This window comes from Oncorhynchus keta, chromosome 34 (genome assembly GCF_023373465.1).
Source record: "Oncorhynchus keta strain PuntledgeMale-10-30-2019 chromosome 34, Oket_V2, whole genome shotgun sequence".
Classification (NCBI taxonomy): Eukaryota; Metazoa; Chordata; class Actinopteri; order Salmoniformes; family Salmonidae; genus Oncorhynchus; species Oncorhynchus keta.
The window spans coordinates 14,424,168-14,448,157 of record NC_068454.1 but is presented as its reverse complement, the minus strand read 5'-3'; the positions used below and the strand labels follow the sequence as shown (position 1 = coordinate 14,448,157).

Below are 23,990 nucleotides of genomic sequence, written 5' to 3'. Positions count from 1 at the left end.
ATATGTACATAAAGATATATGAATGACTGCTACTCTCTGTTCATCATATATGCATAGTCACTTTAACCATATCTACATGTACCTACTACCTCAATCAACCTGACTAACTGGTGTCTGTCTGTATGTAGCCTCGCTACTTTTATAGCCTCGCCACTGTATACAGTCTTTTTACTGTTGTTTTATTTCTTTTCCTACCTATTGTTCACCCAATACATTTTTTGCATTTTTTGCCTGTAAGTAAGCATTTCACTGTAAGTTGTATTGTATTTGGCACACATGACGAATAACTTTGCTTTGATTTGGTTTGAAATCCACAATACAATGCTCTCTATGGGCGAGCTGGCTGGCTAGCTGGCTGGCTAGCTGGCTGGCTGGCAAACGTAGCTACACACAATAATAGTAAAGACAATATTAGCATGTAACATAGCTAGTTAGCTGTAAAATCGCCTAAACAAACTGCACTATGAATTTAGGAGTCTACCATCTCACAATGTTCAACCTGCAGATCGATGTGCCTCACAGAGTGCAGTCTAAAATTCACAATGGCAGATATACTTTTGAGAAGATGGGAAGCGTTGCCCATGCTACGTCAATGGGCTGCGCGGTGTATTCTGGGTGATTCTGGTACCAGGAGTTATGTCCTTCAACATTGCAAAAATGATGTGAGATACTTAAATTGCTGTGTGTAGTACCGTATAGCTTTTGAATGGTGACATTATGTACAGTACTAGTCAAAGGTTTGGTTTTTCTTTACTTTTACTATTTTCTACATTGTAGAATGATAGTTCAGACATAAAAACTATGAAATAACGTAAAGGGAATCAATGTAGAAACGAAATAAGTGTTAACCAAATATTTATTTTAGATTTGAGATTCTTCAAAGTACCCACCCTTTGCCTTGATGACAGCTTTCCACATTGTTGGCATTCTCTCACCCAGTTTAATCTGGAATGCTATTCCAACAGTCTTGAAGGAGTTCCCACATATGCTGAGCACTTGTTGGCTGCTTTTCCTTCACTCTGCTGTCCAACTCAATTGTGTTGAGGTTGGATGATTGTGGAGACCAGGTAATTTGATGCAGCACTCTCCATCTTGGTCAAGTAACCCTTACACAGCCTGGAGGTGTGTTTTGGGTCGTTGTCCTGTTGAAAAACAAATGATAGTCCCTCTAAGTGCAAACCAGATGGGATGGCCAATTGCTACAGAATGCTGTGGTAGCCATGCTGGTTAAGTGTGCCTTGAATTCTAAAAAATCACTGACAGTGTCACCAGCAAAGCACCATCACACTGTCACACCTCCTCCTGCCTAGTGGTTAGAGCATTGGGCCAGTAACCGGAAGGTTGCTGGATTGAATCCCCGAGCTGACAAGGTAAAAATCTTGTTCTGCCCCTGAGCAAGGCAGTTAACCCACTGTTCCCCGGATGCCAAAGATGTGGATGTTGATGTTGATTATGCCCCCCTGTCATTTCTCTTTGCTTATTTGAGCTGTTCTTGCCATAATATGGACTTGGTCTTTTACCAAATAGGGCTCTTCTGTATACCACCCCTTCCTTGTCACAACACAACTGATTGGCTCAAACTCATTAAGAAGGAAAGAAATTACACAAATTAACTATTAAGAAGGCACAACTGTTAATTGAAATGCATTCCAGGTGATTACCTCGTGAAGCTGGTTGAGAGAATGCCAAGAAAAGCTGTCATCAAGGCGTTTTTGATTTGTTTAACACTTTTTTGGTTACTACATGATTCCATATGGGTTATTTCATAGTCTTCACCATTATTGTACAATGTAGAAAATTGTCAAAATTGTAACGCCGTTCGTCTGTTGAAGGAGAAGCGGACCAAAATGCAGCGTGGTGGTTACTCATGTTCTTTAATGAAGAATCGACGATACATGAAATAACTAAATAAATACAAAACAACAAACGGAACGTGAAAACCTATACAGCCTGTCTGGTGAACAACTACACAGAGACAGGAACAATCACCCACAAAATACACAGTGAAACCCTGACTACCTAAATATGATTCCCAATCAGAGACAACGAGAATCACCTGACTCTGATTGAGAACCGCCTCAGGCAGCCATGCCTATGCTAGACACACCCCTAATCAGCCACAATCCCAATGCCTACAAAAACCCCAATACGACAATACAATAACCCCATGTCACACCCTGGCCTGAACAAATAATTAAAGAAAACACAAAATACTAAGACCAATGCGTGACAAAAATAAAGAAAAATCCTGGAATAAGTAGGTGTGTCCAAACTTTTGACTGGTACTGTACTTTCGAGGAAAATAGGCAAGTTTCTCGTCAAAAACATTGACTTTGAGAAGGGATTGTATGACGATTAGCTTAGCACCCGCGTGACACAGCATGACAATGTGAAAACGATTCGTGGACAGTCTGCTGGATGGGGCATAATATGTTCCTTCATTCATTGGATTCCTATCTCCTTTCTATAATATCGCTGCACCATGCAATGCACCATGGACTAAAGAAGGAGACAAATAGGAAAAATGTGCTAGACCCTCAGTTAAATTACATATTTCTCGAGGTAGAAAAATTGGTAGAAATATTGCAAAAAGTTAGAGAGAAGAAATCCTCCCCAGTTATGACCAGTATGACCTCCCAAGTTATCGGCCAGCATTAAAATCTGACATGTATGATAGACGTTTCTTGTGATCTAAAATTCGTATTCCTATTAACTTCTAGTGTAGTGAGAGAGACTTTATCACGGTGCTACGTCATACCTGACAGATTTCTGCCTGCTTGAACACCAATAACCCACATGAAAATGTGCAATGACCCAAATAACATTCAAGATGGGTGAACCTTTCCTTTACTGACAAAACAGTTCACTTTTTAGTTGTTTCTGTTTTAACCCTGTAACCGCACAGAATCAACCCTGTAACCACGCAGAATCAACCCTGTCACCACACAGAATCAACCCTGTAACCACACAGAATCAACCCTGTAACCACACAGAATCAACCCTGTAACCACACAGAATCAACCCTGTAACCACACAGAATCAACCCTGTAACCACACAGAATCAACCCTGTAACCACACAGAATCAACCCTGTAACCACACAGAATCAACCCTGTAACCACACAGAATCAACCCTGTAACCACACAGAATCAACCCTGTAACCACACAGAATCAAACCTGTAACCACACAGAATCAACCCTGTAACCACACAGAATCAACCCTGTAACCACACAGAATCAACCCTGTAACCACACAGAATCAACCCTGTAACCACACAGAATCAACCCTGTAACCACACAGAATCAACCCTGTAACCACACAGAATCAACCCTGTAACCACACAGAATCAACCCTGTAACCACACAGAATCAACCCTGTAACCACACAGAATCAACCCTGTAACCACACATTATTATGCGTAAAAAATACATGTGCATTCATAATACTTAGAATTTCGAAGGGAAACGTTGTGTTGCTCATATGCACACATTTAATTCAAACACTCTCTCTCTCTCTCTCTCTCTCTCTCTCTCTGTCATCCTCTCTCATTTCAATTAAATTAAATTCAAGGGTCTTTATTGGCATGGGAAACATATGTTTACATCGCCAAAGCAAGTGAAATAGAAAATAAACAAAAGTGAAATAGACAATACAAAATGAAGAGTAAACCAGTTTAAAGGGAATATGCACATTTTACATGTCATATTATGTCATATTACGTCTATATACAGTGTTGTAATTACGTGCAAATAGTCAAGGTAAAAAAGGGAAAAAACTAACCATAAATATGTGTAGTATTTACAATTATGTTTGTTCTTCACTGGTTGCCCTTTTCTTGTGGTAAAAGGTCACAAATATTGCTGCTGTGATGGCACACTGTGGAATTTCACCCAATAGATATGGGAGTTTATCAAAATGTAACTTGTTTTGGAATTCTTTGTCGGCCTGTGTAATCTGAGGTTAATATGTGTCTCTAATATGGTCATACAATTGGCTGGAGTTTAGGAAGTGCAGCTCAGTTTCTAACTCATTTTGTGGACAGTGTTCACATAGCCTTGAGAGCGAGGTGTACCTATGGCGGCCTCTCTCAATAGCAAGGCCATGCTCACTGAGTCTGTACATCGTCAAAGCTTTCCTTAAGTTTGTGTCAGTCACAGTGGTCAGGTATTCTGCTGCTGTGTACTCTCTGTTAAGGGTCAGTCACAGTGGTCAGGTATTCTGCCACTGTGTACTCTCTGTTAAGGGCCAATCACAGTGGTCAGGTATTCTGCTACTGTGTACTCTCTGTTAAGGGCCAATCACAGTGGTCAGGTATTCTGCCACTGTGTACTCTCTGTTAAGGGTCAGTCACAGTGGTCAGGTATTCTGCTACTGTGTACTCTCTGTTAAGGGCCAATCACAGTGGTCAGGTATTCTGCCACTGTGTACTCTTTGTGTAGGGCCAAACAGCATTTTAGGTTGCACTGTATTTTTGCCCCAGGACCAGCTTGCTTAGGGGACTCTTCTCCAGGTTCGTCTCTCTGTAGGTGATGGCTTTTTTTATGGAAGGTTTGGGAATCACTTACTTTTAGGTGGTTGTAGAATTTAAAAGCTCTATTCTGGGTTTTTGATAATTAGCGGGTATCGGCCTAATTCTGCTCCGCATGCATTATTTGGTGTTTAATGTACAGAGGATGATTTTGCAGATTCTGCATGCAGTCTCAATTTGGTGTTTCTCTCTCTCTCTCTGTCACTCTTTCTCTCTCTCATACACTCACAATGATGTTTGTTCAAACACTGAGCACCATTAACTGGTGTCATGTCTGTGTCAAATCATTGACAAATTGATTAGCGCAAATAGGCCAAACTAAATGTATGTTATTTATATAGGCAACAGAGAGGAATATCACTCTGTAGTGAAAGATAATGGAGAACAAGGGAAGACAGAGGAACAGAGTTGAGATTCATAGCATCAGAGAGAGGGGATGAGAGAGAGATCTAGTGTACGTGTTGTCTTGAGATGTTCTTTGCTGTCACTCCACTGGTGTCCATTAGTTCATTGTGAATATGACATAACCAACACTGCACCATCCCTTCCTGCTAGACTGTTTTCTGGTTGCAGGATCCAGACTATGTGAATGCTTACTTGCTTTTTGAGGGTTCTGTTCTAGTGTCAGGTATAATTAATGCAACAGAGCATTTTAGGAAACTGACTTTTTGTTCTACCAGAGGACTGGATGTACTGTTAGGAGTTTTCTGTTTCAGAGAAGGACGTCCTTGCATTGGAAACGGCATAAATTCACAAGCTCTCTCTGTCTCCCTCTCTCTGTCTCCCTCTCTCTTTCTCCCTCTCTCTGTCTCCCTCTCTCTGTCTCCCTCTCTCTGTCTCCCTCACTCTGTCTCCCTCTCTCTGTCTACCTCTCTGTCTACCTCTCTCTGTCTCCATCTCTCTGTCTCCCTCTCTCTGTCTCCATCTCTCTGTCTCCCTCTCTCTGTCTCCATCTCTCTGTCTATCCCTCCATCTCTCTGTCTCCCCTCTCTGTCTCCTCTGTCTCTCTGTCTCCCTCTCTCTGTCTATCCCTCTCTCTGTCTCCCTCTCTCTGTCTCCCCTCTCTGTCACCCTCTCTCTGTCTATCCCGCTCTCTGTCTCCATCTCTCTGTCTATCCCTCTCTCTGTCTCCCTCTCTCTGTCTCCCTCTCTCTGTCTCCCTCTCTCTGTCTATCCCTCTCTCTGTCTCCCTCTCTCTGTCTCCCTCTCTGTCTCCCCCTCTCTCTGTCTATCCCTCTCTCTGTCTCCCTCTCTCTGTCTCTCCCTGTCTCCCTCTATCTCCCTCTCTCTGTCTACCTCTCTCTGTCTACCTCTCTCTGTCTATCCCTCTCTCTGTCTCCCTCTGTCTCTCTGTCTCCTGTCTCTCTGTCTACCCCTCTCTCTGTCTATCCCCTCTCTGTCTATCCCTCTCTCTGTCTCCCTGTCTCTGTCTCCCTCTCTCTGTCTATCCTCTCTCTGTCTATCCCTCTCTCTGTCTCCCTCTCTCTGTCTCCCTCTCTCTGTCTACCTCTCTCTGTCTCCCTCTCTCTGTCTACCTCTCTCTGTCTCCCTGTCTCTGTCTCTCTGTCTCCCTCTCTCTGTCTCCCTCTCTCTGTCTCCCTGTCTCTGTCTCCCTCTCTCTGTCTATCCCTCTCTCTGTCTATCCCTCTCTCTGTCTCCCTCTCTCTGTCTCCCTGTCTCTGTCTCCCTCTCTCTGTCTATCCCTCTCTGTCTCCACTCTCTGTCTATCCCTCTCTCTGTCTATCCCTCTCTCTGTCTATCCCTCTCTCTGTCTCCCTCTCTCTGTCTCCCTGTCTCTGTCTCCCTCTCTCTGTCTCCCTCTCTCTGTCTCCCTCTCTCTGTCTCCCTGTCTGTCTCCCTCTCTCTGTCTCCCTCTCTCTGTCTCCCTCTCTCTGTCTCCCTCTCTGTCTATCCCTCTCTCTGTCTCCCTCTCTGTCTCCCTCTCTCTGTCTCCCTCTCTCTGTCTCCCTCTCTCTGTCTCCCTCTCTCTGTCTCCCTGTCTCTGTCTCCCTCTCTCTGTCTACCTGTCTCTGTCTCCCTCTCTCTGTCTATCCCTCTCTCTGTCTATCCCTCTCTCTGTCTCTCTGTATCTTTACTCTTACTAAGTGCGCCTATATGACTTTTGTCTATGCCTTTTAAAAAGCAAGGTTCAGTAGCAGTATGGTGGTGTTGACAATGCCATGGCATTCTCATGTTTGTGAGTGACATCTAACATATCTAAACTGTGTGTTTCTTTGTTCCAGCCCCTCTGACTGACAAGCCACCGAAGATCCTTTATCCTTCTGAGAACAAGATCAGCAACATGGAGCTACAGCTAGGTAAGAGCTAGAGCTCTGCTACACGACCTGAGCCTTACATTACACATTGGGTTAAGAAGCTGTTTTTTCATCAATAACTAGTATACGGACAGGGCTCGGGTATCACTAAATTGATCACTAACATATTGAAGCTGAGCCATTTGCTCGTGTTCTGCTGCGCAGTACAGTCATATCTGACTAAGATCAAAACATGGTGTCAGAAGTGCTTCAACCTTGTCAAATATAAGACAGGAGAGACTATTTTACAGAAAATAATGTTTGTTGAGTTTTGCTCTCTCATGTCTCGTCATTGAGCAAAGCAGCCCAAGCGGAGCAGTTGCTATGGATACTCACAGATCCAAAACCATGTGCAAAGCGCATGCAGAGCAAACTCCAAGCAGGAAGCGAGTGACAGAGAGAGAGGAGCAGCTAATTACTAACAGAGGAAGTTATTTCTGATTTTGTGTTTGGGGCTGGGCCACGCCGCACCTTAAATTTGGCAGAAGCAATCAGGCCTGGGTAGGGTAGGGCAGGAGCTTGGGATTTATTCCCTCTTCGTTATCAGTAGGAGCGTTGTGTGTGTGTGTGTGTGTGTGTGTGTGTGTGTGTGTGTGTGTGTGTGTGTGTGTGTGTGTGTGTGTGTGTGTGTGTGTGTGTGTGTGTGTGTGTGTGTGTGTGTGCATACATGTGTTTATGTGTGTGTGTGTGTCAAATCAAATACAATTTTATTGGTCGCATACACATATTTAGCAGATGTTATTGCGGGTGTAGCGAAGTGCATGGGTTCCTAGCTCCAACAAAGTGTGTGTGTGCGTGTGTGTGGGTGTGCGTGCGTGCGTACGATCCTCTGTATGTTAGCATCTACAGTATGTCTATTTCCTCTGTGGTGCTGTATACAGATATAGGATTTCATTTGAGCCAGTTTGCTACAGCAGAAAAATAGTCCTGCAGAAAATGTGAATTATTATGTGGATTATAATGAATGGATAAAGAACATGTTTTCTACATTTTTCATTCGTGCAAATCAAGTCTGACATTTTAAAGTGGAAATGATCATCTTTAGAAGTCTTTTAAATGATCAGCAACAGAATAATTAAATTAACATCCTACATCTGTACTAGAGTGTGAAAGAAAGAACAAAACTGCATCTCTAAATGACTGAAAAGTGATAAATTCACAGATCCTCTTAGACTGTAACCTCCCTGCTTATCAGACAGATTGATGATGACAGTTTTAACTAGAAGAACACAGACACTGTAAAACAATTTTTCTGTGTATAGAAATGCTGCTGTTTCCTCAACGATATCGGCTCCATATGGTGCCAGTGTTGTGTAGCGTGGTTGTCCACATGGAGAGGAGGTGGCTTACAATACTGCAGATTGTCTTTGTTGACAGGGGTCAGGGTGGCCCGAGGTACGTGCATTTGTGTGTTTGTGTTTGCTCCACAGAGTGCTTTGGAGACAATACCACTCTTGTCTTTAGTGTTTTGTTGTTATCAGGGATACACGTGGGTTATTGGTCAGCTCACACAGGGAGATCACTCTAGACAGGACAATATGACAATATGTGATGACATGTCTGTAAACAATCCAATGAGGTGCAGAAGTCGGAATGATGTATCAATTGGGGGAGGAAGCAGAGCAACCTGAGCGCATCAAGGGTAAGATACCTTTCATTATTGTGCATGTTTAAATAGAGGGAACTTCACAATAAAAAATATGTATTTGTGTAGGAACCTCTAAAGAAGGTTCTGAACATATTTTGTTTTTATATACAGTGCCTTCAGAAAGCATTCGTACCTGTTAACCAATGTTCCCTCAAAAACATTTTGGCACTGAGCAATTGTTAGCTCTGCTATTGCAAACTTGAATGTTGTGAAAATTCTGTGCAACTCCCAGTGCGTGTGTTCTGTGAATAATGAGGCTGTACCCGCTTTAAGTTACAGTTTTAGACAGTGGTCAAGTAGGCTACTGTGGCTAGTTGGTCATAATGTAAGTCTACCAGAGTGGCCTAACCATCAAAAACAATAGAAAATGCATCCCATAATGTTTTAACATGGAAATAGCTGTTCTATCATTCAGTCTACAGTAGCAGCCAATGTGTAGTGTTCAATGTAGGGCTTGACATTAACCTGTTTATCCACTTGTCCTTCAGACAAGGCGGTGACTGAAAAGGTTCTTGTGTTGTTTGATGCAACAAGCCACTTTACAAACTAAAATGTATCATTTTTCCCATAGCATTATAGCCTATTGGCTATTTAGCTTCTTCAAGCCTGTTTTAGAATACAACACTGGCCCTTTAAGACAAAAACATCTCTTTACCCTACTCACTTTTTAAAGATGTCTAGAAATGTAAATGTCATCTGCTCTTGTAGGCAAAAAGCACTTACCAATTGCTGACTACAAATTATCGATAACTGGGCTAATAACTCACTAAGTAGCAGAGGATATGAACATATTTGCACACGTGTCTACATGCAGCTCTCGTGTTGATCTCAAAACAAGCACATCTACTTACAACGGCTCATGCTGTAAACACAGTCCAGTTCAAAGTGAATGGTACAGATCCATATATGGCAATGGTCTATTTACATATAGGCCTACTGCATGTCTAATTGTTTATGCTGCACCAGTCTGTGTAAGATTACGGCCAGAGTCGTGCATGTAAATGCAATAGAATCCTACAGCACTACCATGCATTCTGCCAACAACAAAATCTCTTCTATAGTTAGTTTTGCATACTAAGTCTTGCATAGTTTGTTTTGTTTTGTTATGTTACATTTAAAGTGGCTACTATTGTGTTGATTCGATCACAATTCCCACAGCAAAGGGAAACGTTGATAGTGTTAACTAAGGGGGGAAACTCTAGAAAGTTGATTTTAGTTAAGTATCGTGCTTCTCTGCTGATCTTTTTTCTGCTCAGCAGTTCCAGGGAGCTGCGAACCCACGCACTCGCTCAGCTTAGAGGGAACATTGCCCTGAACTTATTCAATTTTGTTTTTACAGTCTGAATTCAAAATGGATTAAATATATGTTTTTTCTTACCCATCTACACACAATACCCTATAATGTCAAAGTGAAAACATGTTTTTATAAATGTTTGCAATGATTAAATACAGAAATATATAACTTAGTTAAGTATTCACATCCCTGACTCAATACTTTGTAGATGCACCTTTGGCAGCGATTACAGCTGTGAGTCTTTCTGGGTAAGTCTCTAAGAGCTTTGCACACTTGGATTGTACAATATTTGTTCATTATTCTTTTAAATTCGTCTAGCTGGTCAAGTTGGTTGTTGAAGGTGGCTAGACAGACATTTTTAGGGCTTTCCATACTGTAATTAGGCCACTCAGGAACACTCAATGTCGTCTTGGTAAGCAACTCCAGTGTAGATTTGGCATTGTGCTTTATGTCATTGTTTCTTTTTATCCTAAAAAATGTCCTTATCCTTGACGATGACAAGCACACCTATATCATGATCCAGCCACCACCATGCTTGAAAATATGGAAAGTGGTACTCAGTGATGTGTTGTGTTGAATTTGCCCCAAACGTAACACTTTGTATTCAGGACATTAAGTTAATTTTATTGACCATAACCTGTTGTTGAAAAAATGTATATGCTATGGCTTTTCAACCTCTGCCACATCGTGGATTCAGAGCTATGTATCTAATAGAACTCAAAGGGTTTTCTTTAATGGAAGCGTCTCTCATTTCAAACATGTAAAGTGTGGTGTACCACAGGGCAGCTCTCTAGGCCCTCTACTATTTTCTATTTTTACCAATGACCTGCCACTGGCATTAAACAAAGCATGTGTGTCCATGAATGCTGATGATTCAACCATACGCGCATCAGCAACCACAGCTAATGAAGTCACTGAAAACCTTACCAAAGAGTTGCAGTCTGTTTTGGAATGGGTGGCCAGTAATAAACTGGTCCTGAACATCTCTAAAACTAAGAGCATTGTATTTGGAACCAATCATTCCTTAAGTTCTAGACCTCAGCGGAATCTGGTAATGAATGGTGTGGCTGTTGAACAAGTTGAGGATACTAAATTACTTGGCGTTACCTTAGATTGTAAACTGTCATGGTCAAAACATATAGAGTCAATGGTTGTAAAGATAGGGAGAGGTCAAGCCGTAATAAAGAGATTATCTGGTTTTTTGACACCACACTCCAAAAAGCAAGTCCTGCAGGCTCTAGTTTTGTCTTATCTTGATTATTGTCCAGTCGTATGGTCCAGTGCTGCAAGGTTAAGCTGCAGCTGGCCCAGAACAGCGACACGTTTTGCTCTTCATTGTAATCAGAGCGCTGATATAAATACTATGCTGCCAGTCTCTCTTGGCTAAGAGTTGAGGAGAGACTGATTGCACCACGTCTTATATTTATAAGAAACATATAAGAAATCCCAAATAATTTGCGTAGTCAATTTACACACAGCTCTGACACACACACTTACCCCACCAGACATGCCACCAGGGGTCTTTTCACAGTCCCCAAATCCAGAACAAATTCAAGAAAACGTACAGTATTATATAGAGCCCTTATTGCGTAACATTTCCTTCCATCTCATATTGCTCAAATAAACAGCAAACATGGTTTCAAAAAACAGATAAAGCAACACCTCAGGGCACAACGCCTCTCCCCTATTTGACCTACATAGTCTGTGTGTACGTATTGATATGTAGGCTACATGTGTCTTTTTAAAAATGTATATAGTTCTGTCCTTGAGCTGTTCTTGTCTAATAATGTTCTGTATTATGTCATGTTTTGTGTGGACTCCAGGAAGAGTAGCTGCTGCTTGTGTAACAGCTAATGGGGATCCTAATAAAATACCAAAGGGACATTTTTATTTCAACCCTTCTACCAAGGCATAGGAAAAGCTCCCTGGTCTTTGTGGTTAAATCTGTTGAAAGTCACTGGCCGACTGAGGGACCTGTGTGGCGTACAAAGACGAGGTAGTCATTCACAAATGATGTTAAACACTATTATCAAATCAAATCAAATTGTATTTGTCACATACACATGGTTAGCAGATGTTAATGCGAGTGTAGCGAAATGTTTGTGCTTCTAGTTCCGACAATGCAGTAATAACCAACAAGTAATCTAACTAACAATTCCAAAACTACCGTCTTATACACAGTGTAAGGGGATAAAGAATATGTACATAAAGATATATGAATGAGTGATGGTACAGAGCAGCATAGGCAAGATACAGTAGATGGTATCGAGTACAGTATATACATATGAGATGAGTATGTAAACAAAGTGGCATAGTTTAAAGTGGCTAGTGATACATGTATTACATAAGGATGCAGTAGATGATATAGAGTACAGTATATACGTATGCATATGAGATGAATAATGTAGGGTATGTAAACATTATATTAGGTAGCATTGTTTAAAGTGTTGTTGTACTTGATGATCTTTATGGCCTTCCTGTAACATCAGGTGGTGTAGGTGTCCTGGAGGGCAGGTAGTTTGCCCCCGGCGATGCGTTCTGCAGACCTCACTACCCTCTGGAGAGCCTTACGGTTGTGGGCGGAGCAGTTGCCGTACCAGGCGGTGATACAGCCCGCCAGGATGCTCTCAATTGTGCATCTGTAGAAGTTTGTGAGTGCTTTTGGTGACAAGCCAAATTTCTTCAGCCTCCTGAGGTTGAAGAGGCGCTGCTGCGCCTTCTTCACGACGCTGTCTGTGTGACTGGACCAATTCAGTTTGTCTGTGATGTGTATGCCGAGGAACTTAAAACTTACTACCCTCTCCACTACTGTTCCATCGATGTGGATAGGGGGTGTTCCCTCTGCTGTTTCCTGAAGTCCACAATCATCTCCATAGTTTTGTTGACGTTGAGTGTGAGGTTATTTTCCTGACACCACACTCCGAGGGCCCTCACCTCTCCTCCCTGTCGGCCGTCTCGTCGTTGTTGGTAATCAAGCCTACCACTGTTGTGTTGTCCGCAAACTTGATGATTGAGTTGGAGGTGTGCGTGGCCACGCAGTCGTGGGTGAACAGGGAGTACAGGAGAGGGCTCAGAACGCACCCTTGTGGGGCCCCAGTGTTGAGGATCAGCGGAGAGGAGATGTTGTTGCCTACCCTCACCACCTGGGGGCGGCCCGTCAGGAAGTCCAGTACCCAGTTGCACAGGGCAGGGTCGAGACCCAGGGTCTCGAGCTTGATGACGAGCTTGGAGGGCACTATGGTGTTGAATGCCGAGCTGTAGTCGATGAACAGCATTCTCACATAGGTATTCCTCTTGTCCAGATGGGTTAGGGCAGTGTGCAGTGTGGTTGAGATTGCATCGTCTGTGGACCTATTTGGGCGGTAAGCAAATTGGAGTGGGTCTAGGGTGTCAGGTAGGGTGGAGGTGATATGGTCCTTGACTAGTCTCTCAAAGCACTTCATGATGACGAAAGTGAGTGCTACGGGCGGTAGTCGTTTAGCTCAGTTACCTTAGCTTTCTTGGGAACAGGAACAATGGTGGCCCTCTTGAAGCATGTGGGAACAGCAGACTGGTATAGGGATTGATTGAATATGTCCGTAAACACACCGGCCAGCTGGTCTGCGCATGCCCTGAGTGCGCGGCTGGGGATGCCGTCTGGGCCTGCAGCCTTGCGAGGGTTAACACGTTTAAATGTTTTACTCACCTCGGCTGCAGTGAAGGAGAGTCCGCATGTTTTCGTTGCAGGCCGTGTCAGTTGCACTGTATTGTCCTCAAAGCGGGCAAAAAAGTTATTTAGTCTGCCTGGGAGCAAGACATCCTGGTCCGTGACTGGGCTGGTTTTCTTCTTGTAGTCCGTGATTGACTGTAGACCCTGCCATATACCTCTTGTGTCTGAGCCGTTGAATTGAGATTATACTTTGTCTCTGACGCTTAGCTTGTTTGATAGCCTTGCGGAGGGAATAGCTGCACTGTTTGTATTCGGTCATGTTACCAGTCACCTTGCCCTGATTAAAAGCAGTGGTTCGCGCTTTCAGTTTCACGCGAATGCTGCCATCAATCCATGGTTTCTGGTTAGGGAATGTTTAATTGTTGCTATGGGAACGACATCTTCAACGCACGTTCTAATGAACTCGCACACCGAATCCGCTTATTCGTCAATGTTGTTATCTGACGCAATACGAAACATATCCCAGTCCACGTAATGGAATCAAGTCTTGGAGTGTGGAATCAGCTTGGTCGGACCAGCGTTGGACAGACCTCAGCGTGGGAGCTTCTTGTTTTAGTTTCTTTCTGTAGGCAGGGATCAACAAAATGGAGTCGTGGTCAGCTTTTCCGAAAGGAGGGCGGGGCAGGGCCTTATATGCGTTGCGGAAGTTAGAATAACAACGATCCAAGGTTTTTCCCGCCCTGGTTGCGCAATCGATATGCTGATACAATTTAGGGAGTCTTGTTTTCAGATTAGCCTTGTTAAAATCCCCAGCTACAATGAATGCAGCCTCAGGATGTATGGATTCCAGTTTGCAAAGAGTCAAATAAAGTTCGTTCAGAGCCATCGATGTGTCTGCTTGGGGGGGAATATATACGGCTGTGATTATAATCGAAGATAATTCTCTTGGTAGATAATGCGGTCGACATTTGATTGTGAGGAATTCTAAATCAGGTGAACAGAAGGATTTGAGTTCCTGTATGTTTCTGTGATCACACCACGTCTCGTTAGCCATAAGGCATACGCCCCCACCCCTCTTCTTACCAGAAAGATGTTTGTTTCTGTCGGCGCGATGCGTGGAGAAACCCGCTGGCTGCACCGCCTCCGATAGCGTCTCTCCAGTGAGGCATGTTTCCGTGAAGCAAAGAACGTTACAGTCTCTGATGTCCCTCTTGAATGCAACCCTTGCTCGGATTTCATCAACCTTGTTGTCAAGAGACTGGACATTGGCGAGAAGAATGCTAGGGAGTGGTGCACGATGTGCCCGTCTCCGGAGTCTGACCAGAAGACCGCCTCGTTTCCCTCTTTTACGGAGTCGTTTTTTTGGGTCGCTGGCTGGGATCCATTCCATTGTCCTGGTTGAAAGGCAGAACACAGGATCCGCGTCACGAAAAACATATTCTTGGTCGCACTGATGGTGAGTTGACACTGATCTTATATTCAGTAGTTCTTCTCGACTGTATGTAATGAAACCTAAGATGACCTGGGGTACTAATGTAAGAAATAACACGTAAAAAAAACAAAAAATTGCATAGTTTCCTAGGAACGCGAAGCGAGGCGGCCATCTCTGCCGGCGCATCTCTGCACACAGAGTGAGTCCATGCAACGTATAATGTGACTTGTTAAGCACATTTTTTTCCTGAACTTATTTAGGCTTGCCGTAACAAAGGGGTGGAATAATTATTGACTCAAGACATTTCAGCTTTTCATATTTAATTAATAATTTTTTTAAATCGAAAATCAATGTTTCACTTTGACATTATGGGGTATTGTCTGTAGGCCAGTGACACAAAATCTCAATTTAATCCATTTTGAATTCAGGCTGTAACACAACTAAATGTGAATAAATCAAGGGGTGTGAATACTTTCTGAAGGCTCTGTACATTCAAAACAAATGTAGTTGTGTTGTGTTGCCTCAGGGCAACGTTGTGTCGTTAATCTCATTTCTTTTAAGGTCAATATCATGCTCAATGAAAGATATGTAATTTGATGTAAAATTATGGCCTTGGTCAATGTTTTTGCCAACGTATCCACTGACATTCACAGGCAATGAACACAGGAACATTCTATGAGCGAAAGGAGCCTAATTGAGCAGGAAGCATCATACCCTTTCGATAGTGAGGACAGTCACAGCTAGAAAGAATGGGCCACAGAATCAGATTGTGAGATATATATATATTTTTGCATTTTGTATTATTGATACATTATCAAAATCCTTAATCTTCCAAAAAAATAGGATGACATAAAAAAAAGAATAATCAATATGTGTCAGTTAACCACTATTTCAGCCATGTCCAAAGCCTTCACCCTTAACTTTACGAGATGTAAAACCCCCAGCCCAATTCAAGTGTTTTTGTTTTCATTTTTACGTAACTGAAGTTAGGTAACAATGTCTCAACTTAAACGCCCAAAAATGATTTTCACCTTTACTTCACCCATAGACGTTTGGGAAAAACGTGATACCTTGTTGCGCTCACATCTGTGGTTGACCAAGGGTGAATAGGCTACCATTAATGGACTGACAGACATATTACACACAACACACACACACACTCACACAAACACACACCAATTTGACATGTTAGTCAGTTAGCAGACACTCTTATCCAGAGTGATTTACATTTAGTTTATTAATCTTAACATATCTAGGTGGGACAACCACATATCTCAGTCATAGTTAGTCAATCATTCATCAATAAAGTAGGTATTAGCAAAGTCAGAGCTAGTAGGGGTCAAGTGTGAGTTATAGTTTAGTTCATGAAAGTATTTTTTTGTTGGTGGGGGTGCTGTGGGATTATTTAAGATACTCTTTGAAGAATTAGGATTTTAGATGTTTTCAAAAGATGACTAGAGACTCTGTTGTCCTAGCTTCAGGGGGAAACTGGTTCCAGCATTGGGGTACCAGGACAGAGAACAGCTTGGACTGGGCTGAGCGGGAGCTGCCCTCCTGTAGGGGTGGGAGGGCCAAGAGACCAGAGATGTCAGAATGGAGTACTCGGGTTGGAGTGTAGGGTTTGAGCAGAGCAAGAGGGGCGGTTCCTCTTACTGCTCCGTAGGCAAGTACCATGGTCTTGTATGGGATGCGAGCTTCGACTGGAAGCCAGTGGAGTGTGAGGAGGAGTGGGTTGACATGGGAAGATTTGGGAAGGAACACAAGGCTGGCTGAAGCGTTCTGAATAAGTTGCAGGGGTACGATGGCACAAGCAGGGAGCCCTGCCAACATCAATTTGCATTAGTCCAGAGTGCCTGGATTAGGACCTGCAACTCTTCCTGTTTGAGTGTTGTACTTTATGGATGTTGTACAGCAGGGGTGTAAAACTCATTCCATGGAGGGCCTAGTGTCTGCTTGTTTTAGTTTTTTCCTTTCAACTAAGACCTAGACAACCATGTGAGGGGAGTTCTTTAATTCATCAATCAAGTACAAGGACGGAGCAAAAACCTGCAGACACTCAGCCCTCCATGGAATGATTTTGACACATGTTGTAGAGCATGAACCTGCAGAAGCAGGTCACTGGTTTGATGTTTGCAGAGAACAACAGGGTGTTGTCCAGGGTCACGCCAAGGTTCTTTGCACTCTGGTAGCGGGACACCGTGGAGTTTTCAACCATGATGGAGAGGCCTTGGAGCATGCAGGCCTTCCCCGGAGGAAGAGCAGCTCCATCTTGTCGATGCTGAGCTTGAGGTGGTGGGCCATCATCCAAGCTGAGATATATGCCAGGCACACAGTGGTACGTTTCGCTACCTTGTGTGTCAGAAGGGGGGAAGGAGAAAAAGAGTTGAGTGTCATCCGCAAAGCAATGATAGGAGAGACCATGTGAGGACATAACAGAGCCGAGTGACTTGGTGTATAGCGAAAAGAGGAGAGGGCCTAGAACCAAGCGCTGGGGGACACCTGTAGTGAGAGTATTTGGTGCAGACACAGATCCTCTCCAAGTCACCTGGTAGGAGCAGCCTGCCAGGTAGGATGCAATCCAAGTGTGTGCAGACCCTGAGACGCCCAACCCTGATAGGGAGGAGAGGAAGATCTGATAGACCCTGAGACGCCCAACCCTGATAGGGAGGAGAGGAAGATCTGATGGTTCATGGTGTCGAAGGCAGCGCATGGATGTAGTAGGATGAGAACAGAGGAGAGAGAGTCAGTTTTGGTAGTGTGTAGAGCCTCAAATGTTTTGGAAAGAAGGGATACCGGTCTGTAGTCTTTGATGTCAGAGGGGTCGGGTGTTGGTTTCTTGAGAAGAGGAGCGACTCAGGCCATTTTGAAGTCAGATGGGATGCAGCCAGTGGTCAGGGATGCGTTGATGAGGGAAGTAATGAATGGAAGAAGGCCTCCAGAGATGGTCTGGAGAAGGGAGCAGAGGATGGGGTCGAGCAAGCAGCCAGACCTCACTAGTCCCAGGATTTCATCTGGAGAAATAGGTCAAAGCGTAGGGTAGTTATGTGTGAGTGGACTCTATAGTCTGAGTGAATGAGGAGTGGATGTTGTCAATCTTCTTTTCGAAGTGGTTGACAAAGTCGTCCGCAGAGAGGGATGATGGGGAGGGGGTGGAGGATTAAGGAAGGAGCAGAAGGTGGAAAAGAGCTTCCTAGGGTTAGTTAGAAAGTGGCTTTAGCTGCGGATACAGAGGAAGAGAAGGTAGAGAGGAGGGAGTGAAAGGATGATAGGTCATCCAGAAGGCCATTTTCACTCAGCTGCCCTCTGTCCTGTTCTGTAAGCTTGCAATGAGTCACTTAGCTACGGAGTAGGAGGGGAGGGTCGAGCCAGGCGGGAGGAAAGAGGACAGTGCGAATCATAGGATGTGGAAAGGGAGGATAGTAAGATCTAAGAGGCAGAATCAGGAGACAGGAGGCAGAAGGATTTAGCAGAAGGGAGATATGATAGGATAGAAGATGCGAGAGAGAGCAAAGATTGTGACAGCGCATGACCATCTGGGTAGGGGCTGAGTGGCCAGGGTTGGAGGAGAGGGAGACAGAAAAGAAAAACAAAGTAGTGATCAGAGACCTGGAGGGGGGTTGCAGTGAGATTAGTTGACGAACAGCCTCTAGTAAAGATGAGGTAAAGTGTATTGGCTGCCTTGTGAGTGGGAGGGGACTGGGAGAAGGTGAGGTAAAGTGTATTGCCTGCCTTGTGAGTGGGAGGGGACTGGGAAAGGGTGAGGTAAAGTGTATTGCCTGCCTTGTGAGTGGGAGGGGACTTGGAAAAGGTGAGGTAAATTGTATTACCTGCCTTGTGCGTGGGAGGGGACTGGGAAAGGGTGAGGTAAAGTGTATTGCCTGCTTTGTGAGTGGGAGGGGACTGGGAAAAGGTGAGGTAAAGTGTATTGCCTGCCTTGTGAGTGGGAGGGGACTGGGAAAAGGTGAGGTAAAGTGTATTGCCTGCTTTGTGAGTGGGAGGGGACTGGGAAAAGGTGAGGTAAAGTGTATTGCCTGCTTTGTGAGTGGGAGGGGACTGGGAAAAGGTGAGGTAAAGTGTATTGCCTGCTTTGTGAGTGGGAGGGGACTGGGAAAGGGTGAGGTAAAGTGTATTGCCTGCCTCGTGAGTGGGAGGGGACTGGGAAAAGGTGAGGTAAAGTGTATTGCCTGCTTTGTGAGTGGGAGGGGACTGGGAAAAGGTGAGGTAAAGTGTATTGCCTGCTTTGTGAGTGGGAGGGGACTGGGAAAAGGTGAGGTAAAGTGTATTGCCTGCTTTGTGAGTGGGAGGGGACTGGGAAAAGGTGAGGTAAATTATATTGCCTGCTTTGTGAGTGGGAGGGGACTGGGAAAAGGTGAGGTAAATTATATTGCCTGCGTAGTGAGTGGAGGGGACTGGGAAAAGGTGAGGTAAAGTGTATTGCCTGCTTTGTGAGTGGGAGGGGACTGGGAAAGGGTGAGGTAAATTATATTGCCTGCTTTGTGAGTGGGAGGGGACTGGGAAAGGGTGAGGTAAAGTGTATTGCCTGCTTTGTGAGTGGGAGGGGACTGGGAAAAGGTGAGGTAAAGTGTATTGCCTGCCTTGTGAGTGGGAGGGGACTGGGAAAAGGTGAGGTAAAGTGTATTGCCTGCTTTGTGAGTGGGAGGGGACTGGGAAAAGGTGAGGTAAAGTGTATTGCCTGCTTTGTGAGTGGGAGGGGACTGGGAAAGGTGAGGTAAAGTGTATTGCCTGCTTTGTGAGTGGGAGGGGACTGGGAAAAGGTGAGGTAAAGTGTATTGCCTGCTTTGTGAGTGGGAGGGGACTGGGAAAAGGTGAGGTAAAGTGTATTGCCTGCTTTGTGAGTGGGAGGGGACTGGGAAAAGGTGAGGTAAAGTGTATTGCCTGCTTTGTGAGTGGGAGGGGACTGGGAAAAGGTGAGGTAAAGTGTATTGCCTGCTTTGTGAGTGGGAGGGGACTGGGAAAAGGTGAGGTAAAGTGTATTGCCTGCTTTGTGAGTGGGAGGGGACTGGGAAAGGGTGAGGTAAAGTATATTGCCTGCTTTGTGAGTGGGAGGGGACTGGGAAAAGGTGAGGTAAAGTGTATTGCCTGCTTTGTGAGTGGGAGGGGACTGGGAAAAGGTGAGGTAAAGTGTATTGCCTGCTTTGTGAGTGGGAGGGGACTGGGAAAAGGTGAGGTAAAGTGTATTGCCTGCTTTGTGAGTGGGAGGGGACTGGGAAAAGGTGAGGTAAAGTGTATTGCCTGCTTTGTGAGTGGGAGGGGACTGGGAAAAGGTGAGGTAAAGTGTATTGCCTGCTTTGTGAGTGGGAGGGGACTGGGAAAAGGTGAGGTAAAGTGTATTGCCTGCTTTGTGAGTGGGAGGGGACTGGGAAAGGGTGAGGTAAAGTATATTGCCTGCTTTGTGAGTGGGAGGGGACTGGGAAAAGGTGAGGTAAAGTGTATTGCCTGCTTTGTGAGTGGGAGGGGACTGGGAAAAGGTGAGGTAAAGTGTATTGCCTGCTTTGTGAGTGGGAGGGGACTGGGAAAAGGTGAGGTAAAGTGTATTGCCTGCTTTGTGAGTGGGAGGGGACTGGGAAAAGGTGAGGTAAAGTGTATTGCCTGCTTTGTGAGTGGGAGGGGACTGGGAAAAGGTGAGGTAAAGTGTATTGCCTGCTTTGTGAGTGGGAGGGGACTGGGAAAAGGTGAGGTAAAGTGTATTGCCTGCTTTGTGAGTGGGAGGGGACTGGGAAAAGGTGAGGTAAAGTGTATTGCCTGCTTTGTGAGTGGGAGGGGACTGGGAAAAGGTGAGGTAAAGTGTATTGCCTGCTTTGTGAGTGGGAGGGGACTGGGAAAAGGTGAGGTCAAAAGAGGCAAAGAAGGGAAAGAGAGAGTTGGAAATAAATTAATCGAAGGCAGATATCAGAAGGTTGAAGTCGCCCAGTACGAAGAGTGGTGAGCCATTGTCAGGAAATTAGTTTATAAAGGTCACTGAGGAAATCTCTAATGGCACCTGGTGGGCAGTAAATGACAGTGTTAAGCTTGACTGGACAACTGACACTGACAACATGGAATTTAAATGACGAGATGGTAGGGAGAAAAGAGAAAATCTCCACTTAGGAGAAATTAGCAGCTCTGTCACACCAGATGCTCTCGGACTATGAGAGAAAACGTCGTCAGATGCGAGAGCAGCTGGAGTAGCAGGGTTTTCTGGGGTGATCCATGTCTCTGTCAGAGCCAAAAATTCTAGGGACTGAAGGGCAGCATAGGCTGAGATGAACTCGGGCGAGCCTGACCGCAGATCAGCAGTTTCATACGTTGCCGTAGACCAGGAATTCCACATGGGTTGTGCACGCAGGGGACACTAAATTAGAAGGGCTGCAGCCAAGGGGTGGGGAGCATCTGTAAAGCCTCCAGTGAGAGGAGCGAACAGGTATAGAAAACACACACATACAGTAATTGCCTAAACTACAAAAGAGCTAAATGAGATAATCTGAAAATAACTAGGTGAGATACTAGAGTGAGAGAGTGAAGCCTTCCTCTCCTTCCTTCCTCTTTGTTTCGATGATAGTTTTCCCGATGAGACCGCCGCTGACACTGAATACCAAAACCACAATAGTCCCAAATTGCCCTGCCCCTTAATCCTAGTTGATGTGTCAACAATCCTCTGCAAGTTATGAGCAGTCAGCAGTTCACACACCAAGTAGGCTACTGGGAAGACAGGCAACACTAAAAGTAGATGTCCCTAGCTAGCAAAAAGACAGTACTAGACAACAACTGATTATACTTATCACTCCTGGAGATATCAGGAGTCCTCCAGCTCTCGTTTGAAACACACGCACACGCACACACACGTATATGCCTGTGTGAGTGTGTGCATACTGTATGTGTATGGTGTTGATGCAGTGAGTCCACAGGGCTCCCAGCCCAGTTAGTGAAACTCAGAGACACCAAGGTAAATATTTTACAACCTGGCTCCGTTTAGTTTTTCTCACACACTTTTACAGAGCAGAGAAGAAGAATCCTCTCACTCTAGACACTCTTCTCTTTTATTTAGTTTTATTTATTTATTCTCCTCTTTCTTAATATTTGTCAAGTCATGCCCCTAGCAGTTTTATGGAACTATATGGCAGATTTACTGTGGGGAGCCAGCAGCACTGAGGTCATTCCTGATGGAGAGAGGGAGGAAAGTGAGAGAGGGAGGGAGGGGTGTAGGTAGAGATAAAAGAGAAAGAGGAGAGAGGGAGGAAAGTGAGAGAGGGAGGGAGGGGTGTAGGTAGAGATAAAAAGAGAATGAGGAGAGAGGGAGAGAGAAATAAAGAGAAAATGGATCGAGAAACAGAGAGGGAGAGAGAGGGAGAGAGAGAGAGAGCAGGTAGCTGTTACGGAGGCAATAGGTAGAGAGGAAGGGATAGAAGGAAGGAGGGATTGGAGGGATGGAAGGAGTAAGTGAGGGATAAATCTGAGAGAGAGAGAGAGAGAGAGAGAGAGAGAGAGAGAGAGAGAGAGAGAGAGAGAGAGAGAGAGAGCTGCCAGGAAATACTGCCCACTTTATCTACTCGGGCCAACCTGCTGGCCAACATAGCTCTGACCTAGCCACTATATAGCTTTAAAAACACACTGACATACTCATTATAGATAGGTACACACACCTGTAAAGCTGGAAGCGGTGTTATATTGCATGGGAGATGACTTGGCTACGACCACCTTACAGTTAATGGAGTTGTGATTGTACTCTACATTACCAGCTGTATTATGCACTGTAAAGGGTTTGCTGTGAATATTACAGTATCTTACAGGTAGCTCGGTGTATTTAATAATACAGTACACCTACAGTAATATCAATACGGTATCAAAGCAAGTTGGCTGCTAGATGGTGTTCACACATTACAGCATGTTAATTAAGAATTTTAGGCCTTAACAAAGGCTTCCAAACTGGCAGTGACTACACTGCAAAACAGACCAAAAGGACATGTGAAAATGCTCAATCGTTTAAGGTTTAAGACTGCCACTACAATCTGTCCCCTGTACATTTAAAACTTCATGGAGCACTATAACCACATACTGTATGAGTTCAATTGGAACAGCATTCTCACTCACAGGCTCAACAAATACAGCCTCTTAAAAGGATAAAATATGTTAATAAACCACAATGCCATGCACCCACTAGTGGTCAAAAAGTGTTTTGGCACGCCAAAGATACGATACAGTACAATTGGAAATACAGACATTTTCCCAAAATGCACCATTATTTACGTTATACTGAAGATAATAGCTAAAATGACCGTATAAATGACAGTTTTCCTCTTTCCTTCACCACTACTGTACCTGCAGCAGCAGATACACAGCCCCCTCCTCTTCCCCCAGGGCTGAGTTGATGCAGTCCATCCCTCCATTGAAGGAATCTGGGGAGTGATTCATGCTGTGACGTCTCGGTGTAGCATCCGTCATCCTTGGAGACATTCCATTGGGACACACTGTCACACACCTTTTGTGATGTTCCCTCAGGGCGATATGTCCTGGAGGAGGGGAGTGAGAGATTCACACTAGTTTACGCAGCAGTCCACCCGGAGCGACACCCACACATACACACATTCTTTGCATCATTAGCAGTGGGAGTGAGTGGGTCACACTCACGCTTACGGTGCAGTCCTCTCTAAGCGTGGGATAATTGTCACTGATAGAGGGTTTTACTGTACTGGCCCCCAAATCCAGCAGATGGGAGCACTCCAGTGGAAAGAAATTAGACTCCATTATTTCACAGGCCAGGCTCCATAAACACATGGTAGCAGTAAAAAGGACTGTATTTAGCAGCTCGGTCATACATTTTACACACAGACATACACACATTAACACACTGATGCACATACGTTTACTAGCGGATACACACAAACACACACACACACAACACACACACACACACACACACACACACACACACACACACACACACACACACACACACACACACACACACACACACACACACACACACATTGATAATACATACTATGGCATTCATCAGACATATACTTTGCTGACTACCCTGGTTTCCACTGTGCTTTACTGGCGAATCTGTGACATAGAGGGAGAATCACAGACACACACACAAATTCCTCCCTGACACACACAACA

At 44.5% G+C, this 23,990-nt stretch overlaps 1 protein-coding gene across 7 annotated transcripts in view; it reads left to right on the top strand.

The window, feature by feature from the left end:
• Nucleotides 1–23,990, top strand: part of LOC118366765 (interleukin-1 receptor accessory protein-like 1-B) — a 580,901-nt gene that overhangs the window by 404,379 nt on the left and 152,532 nt on the right. For all 7 annotated transcript variants that reach the window (XM_052493220.1, XM_052493224.1, XM_052493222.1 and 4 more), the window contains exon 6: nucleotides 6,773–6,847. In XM_052493220.1, the coding sequence (XP_052349180.1) occupies nucleotides 6,773–6,847 (75 nt within the window). The remainder of the gene's footprint in view (nucleotides 1–6,772; nucleotides 6,848–23,990) is intronic.